Consider the following 8,471-nt stretch of genomic DNA (forward strand, 5'->3'; position numbering starts at 1 on the left):
TTTACTGGTTGCTTGCCAATGCTTTACACCCTCATCCTCCAGAAATATCCGGTAATCCAAGGTGAATAGTTCTGAAAATATTTTTTTTTATGTGGGTGTGTCTTTTTTTTCCCTTGTGAAATTAAAGCTCTGAGAGACCCAGGATGAGTTAGAGCAGGTTAATCTTTAAGAGAGATGATACACATTGTTACTCTGACTGAGTAAAAACAAAACCCCTGTTATCAGCCTCTACAACTCTATTAGAGGATTCTTCTCCAGCTCTGTGGATTTCACTGTCATGCATGACATCAGCAGCTGACCAATGAGGCATGAGCTTGTGTTTTGGAATGGAAAAGCTAAATGAAGACATCACATCTGCTACATATGAAATAAAAGTGTAAACCTCACAGGTACAAAAGTCTTTAATAAATACTTGGGAAAATCCAACAGATTTAACAAATGAAATGCCAGATTCAGTATGAGCATCAGTGCATGTAGAACTAATAACAGCCAGAAATGTGATGGACTTGTTTTTTCATGTTAGGGAAGTGTGTTTCAATTCCTTAATATAACAATAAAGAAACTTTCATTGAGGAGTGACATGATTCAGAATGTAAACTCATCTGAATTACTGTCACATTTTGCATAATCCAGTCATTTATATATTCAACTGCATTATGTTTTTTCTGTGCACTAAAGACACCAAATGAAACACAACAATGAAAAACATCCCAAATTCCCTTCATTCAGCCACAGCAACATGCACGGATTTAATTTTTCTGACTTTCCAAAAATCTTAATTGCATTTGATTTGACCCCAATCAAATATGGCAGAACAGCTCATGAATAAAGGAGGGGGAAATACCCCAGCCACCCCAGACAAAGGAGGATTTCTGATAACATAAATCTTTACTCATAGTGTTCTTTTGAAAAATGGTATTATAGTAATATAGTACCATTTTATAAATATATTCAACACAATACTCAGACTGAAGATACACTTTGAATGCAAGTGTTTCCTGTCTTTGACATGGGTCAATACACTGGTCCATTTATGGTTCATTTTGAATTGTAGCATAATAATACAAAGCAATGATGTTCTGAAAACATTAAGAATAATAATATAAAAAAAAAACATCTTCCAAAGCCTTCCAACATCAAACTTAAAATGCAGACAGTCTGGGAGACTAATATAAACACATAATTATATCATGGCTGACAGTGGCATGAAAATGCAGGTGTTGGATTTTTCCAAGGAAACAAAGTGCCACTCAAACATGCAGCATATTTCTTTGAAGTCTTTGAGTCTTTCTCCAATGAAGTACTGTAGGTCTTCAGAAGAAGTCAGCGTTTTGATCAATGGCAAAACATTCTTTCAGCATGGTCAATGTATCCAATCGTTAATTGACATTGACTAGGAAAGTCATTAAAAGACAGATAATCTACATGAAGATAGATCATCTATTGTTTAAAGTAATTTTTATAGTCTCCACAGATAGACTACCAACCTGTGGACATTTTACATATTTATATATAAAACATTTTCTTACCAACATAAATAAAAGGAATGACACTGTTGAAAAGGAGAGCGACTAAAGGAGAGAATTAGAAAAAGTAATAATTCTAAGAATGAAAATGATAAAAAGGTGTCACATAACTTACTAAACTCGAATATACACAGCTGTCTTTTTTCCACTATTTACATATGTACATATGAATATTTTTCAATATAATGAACTATCTCTCAGTGATTAAACAATTAAAATCATTGTCACCTACTGTGTGACCAAAAACCAAGTGTTTTGCGACAACACAATAGTGCACTGACTGAAGTGGCCCTTGATTCTTTCCATCAAGACTGTTCTGTTTATATGGCTGTCACTTAAAAAAAAAAAAAAAAACTGACCAATAATTTCTAACCATCAAGAGCTGAGTGAGAGTTTATCAGTCTAAATACTCTTACTGTCTGAACTATGTGTACCAATACCCAAACAATATAAAACATAAAAGTAAACATTGTATACTTAACAGTTATGTTAGTTCACCGAAAAATGAAACTGTTTTACTCGTCACGTCATTCCAAATGTTGTTTTGTTCTCTTTTCTGTGTAACAAAAATGAATGAGGACGGAAGCGGTCAAGCTCTTTAAAAAGTCTTCTGATGTCATAAAACAGATTTGTGTGAAGGAAAAACTTCAGACATTATTGACTTAATGTCTTGTTATACACCCTTACTCTCCTTGTTGAGAGTGTTAGAGATTGAACAAATGATTCTTTTGAGTTGGAGCTTTTCAATGAATCATTTGATCCAGTTCATCTCTGAATGATCTGGGTTTCACTGAAAAACAGGTAAACAGCCCAACAAGAGGAGAGCTATTAGTGTATAATGATGTATATTTTGGTTTGTTCATCCCACAAAGCTATCACATGGCTCCAGATGACTTGGAATATAACATATCCATTTATATTTTATTTTATGGTGCTTTTGCATCACTTTCCAGCTCCAGTTCTTCCAACGCTCTTATGTAACTTTTGTTATACAGAAGAAAAAAGTCATATAGGTTTGGAATGACATGAGGGTGAGTAAATGATGACTGAATCTTCCTTTGGGCGAACTACTCTTTTAAGTGTGTCAATACAAGAACCAACATATGTGTATTATTAGGCAAAATGTAAATAAAAGGTAAGCGCTATCGTGAAGGTTCAATGAGACAGTTGTGCATATATATCACTGGAAGATTTAACGGCTTCTAACACTTGACTTTGGGCAGGTCTGGACATAATCAAAAACACTTTAAAGCTGCCTATCGCTGATTCCTCCTTGGGGTCAAAGGTCGCGGCACAGTTCACAGACATATTCTCAAAGTTAAGCTTTGTGTAAAATGTCCTTCTTTTTAATGAAAAAGAGTGAAGTGTAAACAAAAGAAAAGGATTTTGGGAACCATTCTGTGAATGTCAGATCCCTGTTTCATTTGACTATCCAATGATGAAAAAAAGGATGACACCAAAACACCAATCACACAAGACCAAAAGTTTTCAGATCAGCAAAAAACACTTATATTTTTGTCCAGTTTGTCTGGTTCTTTCATACGTAATGATCTTTCATGTGCTCGCCTAATCTCTCGTTCACATTGTTCTTGCAGCGGTTGTCTTTGCTGCTGTAGTGTGTCCTGTTTGGCTGACTTTGGGCTGTAGTGGGAATAGTGTACACTGCATCCCCTTTAGTGAACGCAAGAGATGAGCACTTATGCAGAACAAGCCCTCTGTCGCTCTCTTCGTCTCCTTCTTCCTCCTCTTCCTCTCGCTCGGCTCCGTCTCCAACCCGATCCAGAGGGTAGAGCAGGTTCTTGTTCTCCTGCAGCGGGTCTGTGTTATCTTTGCGAGGTGTGCGAGTACTCAACAGTGTCCCGCGCTGGTTGTTAATGCTCTCCTCCATCTGCGTGTCCTCTCTTTGTCTCGCTTTCCTGCGTCTCCTGAACCACCACACGCAGATGATGAAACATGAGATCCATAATACCACAAACAGCACACACAGCAACGGAATGAGGTAACCTGAAGAAAGAGACAAAAAATGACATTAAACATATTTACTACCATTCAGGTTTTTTTTTAAGAAATTAGTACTTTATCAAAATAAATGGATCAAAAGTGACAGCAAAGACATACATAATGTTATAAACTGTTTTCAATATGATTAAACATGTTTCTTGAGCATCAAATCATCATATTACAATGATTTATGAAGGATCATGTGACACTGATGCATGGAGTAATGATGCTGAAAATTTAAAAGCATTCATGGGAATAAATTACATTTTAATATATACTGAATCAGAAAACATCTTAACCACACAAAACTTGGAATTATTATTACTGTTATTATAATATATGCATTAAATTTTTTTTATAAACTCTAATTAAATTATAAATTAAATCATAATTATTTAAAAAAATATATTAAAATAATAGATTTATGTAATGATGTCTAAAAGAGATGCATCTGACTCACCGACTTGGGGACCTGGATCCTGAGTGTCAACTCTGACCTCTTTCAAAGCCAACAGCAACGTGCTGTTGTGAGGTTTGGACAGAACATCAATGATGGAGCGGACAACATCCTGTATCTGAGCTCGTCCATCAACAAACGTGTTTTGCTCATATGACTGTGGAGATCAAAACAGAGAGAATGAAAAAGACTCAAGTCCCAAGCCATCGTCCTGATGTTTACTTGCATTCACATAATTACACCACTTGTTAGGAAACTCCAAAACAACAACAACAGAGTCAATGTAATTCTGTTTGACAGTACACAATGGTAGAATATCTGTAATAGTAAAATAACATTTTTACTCAAGTGCCAAATTAGTAGAGAAACACAATCTCACTAATGAAACCACCAGACACAATAAAAAAAATTTACTTCCAGAAAAGGTTTAACCACAAAATAAAACATCTGATTATGTAGCAAGCAATTAGAAAAGTCCCTGTCCTGTTAATACTAATAACGGAAAATCTCATTTGAGTCTGGAAATAAAATTGTGATGTAATAATATTCTTCTTATTCCCCTTTGATTTAATACGAACACATACTAAAATTGAAACTAAAAAGAGAAAGAAAAAGTACAGTCAGAAAAAAGGGAAGGAGGAATGATAGAGGCATAGTGGAATGACAGAGATAGAAAGACAGCGTAAAATAGAAGGAAAGGAATTTAGAGTGAAGAAGAAAAAAAGAATAGCAAGATCAGAAATGAAAGAAGTTAGACCTGACTGGGCAAGTTATTCACCTTTCCCTTAAATTTCATGGACAGCCACATGTAATTTGTCTGTGGTTAATAGTCAGGGTACAACCGTGGTGGAGTTCGTGGGGGACGTCCCAATGCTGAGCTTATAACATCAGCACAAAGCAAAGCCTTATGAGGGCTCACACCATAAAAGGTTACCACTCCTTTTCCGGAAAACTTTCAATGTTACAACATGAATCTTTTTAGCATTACAACATCACATAAAGAGTAGAACTAAGATTCTGGCTATTAAGGGCTTAAAATAGAGGGCCAGACCTTTCCCCAAGAGTCTGCATTACTACAGCAATGGAGTGAGTGAAGGAGATAAAAAAAAGAAAGACGAGGAGTCCAGAACATTGAGATGAGAGAACTGAAAGAAAATAAGTCACAAAAGAACTCACAAAAAGATCAGAAAACGAATCAAATTTTACAAGCTCTCTTTGGAAGCCGTTTGACTCTGATTCAAAGGGCTTTTTTTTAAAGAAGTGCAAACTGGAAGAAAGACAGGGAAATGTTTTAAAGGACAGACGAGATGGAAAGAAGGAAATAAACACTTCGAAGTGAAGGAAAACAGATGTGATGGTTTCAGGATAAAACAGGAAGAGCGTGTTACTGAATGAAAAAAAATCTGCATTTTGATGCACACTGTTTTACGCTGCCTTCAAGTTATGTTAGAGTAATTGCTTTTACGAGATAAGCACATATAAATGTCGCCACAGTTGTGTTTAGGAGCAGGAAACTTGGAAATTTCTTCAAGGCCCACTTTTTTAGTAAAAAGTTTGTATTTGTTGTTATTTGAAAACAGCTTCTAATAAATAAAGAACTGACAACTTGAGGTACAGTAACAAGAAACAGTTAAATCTTCATCATTAACCTTCTTTATGTTCAGTCTTTTTAAAAGTGTTTTTACATAAGATCTGAGACCAAGCAGACAGGGACTGTTTACAGCAGATGAGGTAATTTTATAGGATTAACGACGGATGATTAAAGAGAGTGAGCTCACCATAGCAACCTTCACTGCATTTTGGCTGGAAGGTGATTGGTCGCAAAGAATGGAAAGGGTGTGGTCTTTGGCCAGAGTTCGTGTGATTGGCAGATAAGTTAGCTCTGAGCAGACTCCTTCAGCAGTAGTGCCCTGTTAAACAAACCCAACACATTTTGAATGGAAAAATCAAGTGTGTCTGAGATAAAGAGCTGTGGTATATTTCATCTGACTTTCAGTACTTTTAGCATTTACCAATTGAAAAACTCTTACCTCCGGGACGCTGTCAGAGTCAAAAACAAGTGTAACATGAGCACAGTTATCATCTAGGTAGCCGTTGTTGGGTAAGCACCGAGTGTCGATGGGCTGTAGACCTTCACGAGGGGCGCATATACCCAGATGACTGCATGGTGGACGAAGGCAAGACAGGAAATGATGCTCTACACACTCCTGTCCTAGTGGACACAGGGGGTGCCGTGACTCACCAGAGTCTGACTGCAACAAGCAGGGCTGATGACCACAATGCACCTGTAGTCACAATAAAAAAAAAAATCTAAATGAAGTATCTATATCTACATAAAATAAAAATAAATAGAAATAAATATAAAAGAATAAATGATCAAATGAAATTATGTCCTTAATGCATTTTCACCTTTTTAACTCCACCTGACGATAACATTTTACACAGAATGCGACTGCAATTGGTATTTGTTTGGTACAGTAACACAGTGTGAGGTAGCTTTTTGACTCACTTTAGTGCACCTGATGTTTCCGTTCATGCACTGACAGCTGTTGCACCCATCCTCCCAGCGATCACCGTGAGTAGCCTGCACCCCGGAGCGATCGCATGCCTTTCCTACACCAATAACTACAGATGAAGAGAGATGGTGAGGAACACAGAGAAAGAAAGAGAGATCAGATCTTAAACATTATAGTAGTTTAAAGGTTTGGAGTAAGAAAGATTATTTTAATTAGTACTTCTATCAACAGGGGTACATTAACATGATTAAAAGTGACAGTAAAGACAAAATATATTAAAATAGAAAAAAAGTTATTACAAATTTTACTGTCCTATTATAATATGCATCAAATAATAAATTTGCCATCCCATCATTTTCAATAAAGAAAAATGCATTTAAATTCTTAGGGACAATGAAACATTTAGCTGAAATGCATTTAACCGTATTAAAATTTTTGTTTCCACACATAGGTTGGAGAAGCCTGTGCAGAACCACCATAGACCCCTGTTGAAAGCTGCTGAAACAGGCAATTTAGTCTAGTCCAGTTTTGTTTGGCTGAAGTTAAGATGGGCTCACACGACATGATAGGACAGCAAATATTTTCAACACTTCATTTCTCATAATGGCAAACAAGTAGGGTGGTCTGTCAGTGGGAACTCACACTCCTGGCAGCCGCGGTCCAGCTCGTCCCATGGGGGCAAAGACAGCGATATCCATTAATCTCATCCACACATGTGGCTCCATATGAACAGGGAGAGGACTGGCACTCATCTATGTCTGAGATCGAGTGAGTGACAGAAGTAGAGAGTGTTAGTCTGAATGTATCGAAAGTAGCATATTTTCTAGATCTTCCTTCTATTCTACATAAACCTGAGTGAAAAGTCTCATCGAGAAAGAAAGAACTGGACTTCAAATAATTTGGGGTTTGACTGGATTATGAATGCAAAGCTTGCAGTGAATTGTAAGAAAGCAACATATGTCACTAGATAGAAGTCATTTCACAAGAAGACTAATATTTGATTGAACAATTATTAGCTACATTTTTTCAATTAAACATACAAAGATAAATTGTTCACAGTGTATGAAGTGAGTAATTTTGCGCATTACTAGTAGCATCACTAAATGGAAATGCAAAAAACAATGTCTATGTTCAAACTGGTTTTTTCAAACTTTTTCACTTGTGAATGATAATATAACTATGAATATTTTATATTAATTTAAATAATAGTATTATGTTAAGTATTTTATTTCTTAAATATTTTAATTATAAAATGTCATCTCATGAATATTCATAGTCCTATTTAGAGAATATCTGTATGTTATATTTTACTCACTGATTCGACAGTCAGGTCCTGCAAACCCATGTGCACACTCACAGCGAAACCAGTTGACCCCATCCACACACTGTCCCCCATTATAACTACAGAAAGAGAGGACAGAGACACAGCATCTGAGATATCTTACCACTTAGCAAGAGAAAGATGCTACAGGTGCATTAACTAGTAACTTCCTTCCTTTGTATGGGTTTAGACACATTTATATTCTATATTCAGATTCAAAAGTTCAAACAAAGTTTTGTGAGTGACATGTTTACAGGAGTGATTGTTTTGTTCTCTTTTCTGTACTTTTCTTCACTTACGTTATCTTTTGCATCACTTACCATGGATGAGGGTTGCAGTCATCAACATCTGAAAACAGAATGAAAACATCTCATAAACGGAGAACTACCAGATGATAGATCAGAACTAGACCTGTCAGGGCAGATCCCAGCCTGCCACACGTGGGAGTAAATCACATTTACACATGCTCAAGGTTTAGTTAGTGGATATTTAGGGAAAAGAGAAAGAGTTGGGGGAGATTGGTAAGTGGGCGTGGCCTTACCTTGCGCACAGGTAGGCCCCTCCCATCCATCCTTACAGATACAGGTGTAGAAGTTGCCCCCCCCAATACAAGTCCCGCCATTTAGACACGGACCAGATACACACGAGCT

The 8,471-nt window shown here is 36.5% G+C and overlaps 1 protein-coding gene across 1 annotated transcript; it reads right to left on the bottom strand.

The window, feature by feature from the left end:
• Positions 1-383: 383 nt before the first annotated feature.
• LOC113080296 (protein jagged-2-like) lies at positions 384-8,465 on the bottom strand (the record flags this gene model as incomplete). The annotated part of the gene is given in 11 exon segments (XM_026252495.1): positions 384-3,530; positions 3,988-4,141; positions 5,763-5,894; positions 6,015-6,269; positions 6,494-6,609; positions 7,143-7,152; positions 7,154-7,177; positions 7,179-7,258; positions 7,816-7,901; positions 8,142-8,169; positions 8,363-8,465. Coding segments are annotated over 11 exon segments (1,455 nt in total), but the record flags the coding sequence as incomplete, so codon positions are not given.
• Between the last annotated feature and the right edge of the window lie 6 nt (positions 8,466-8,471).

Source organism: Carassius auratus, unplaced genomic scaffold (genome assembly GCF_003368295.1).
Source record: "Carassius auratus strain Wakin unplaced genomic scaffold, ASM336829v1 scaf_tig00030761, whole genome shotgun sequence".
Classification (NCBI taxonomy): Eukaryota; Metazoa; Chordata; class Actinopteri; order Cypriniformes; family Cyprinidae; genus Carassius; species Carassius auratus.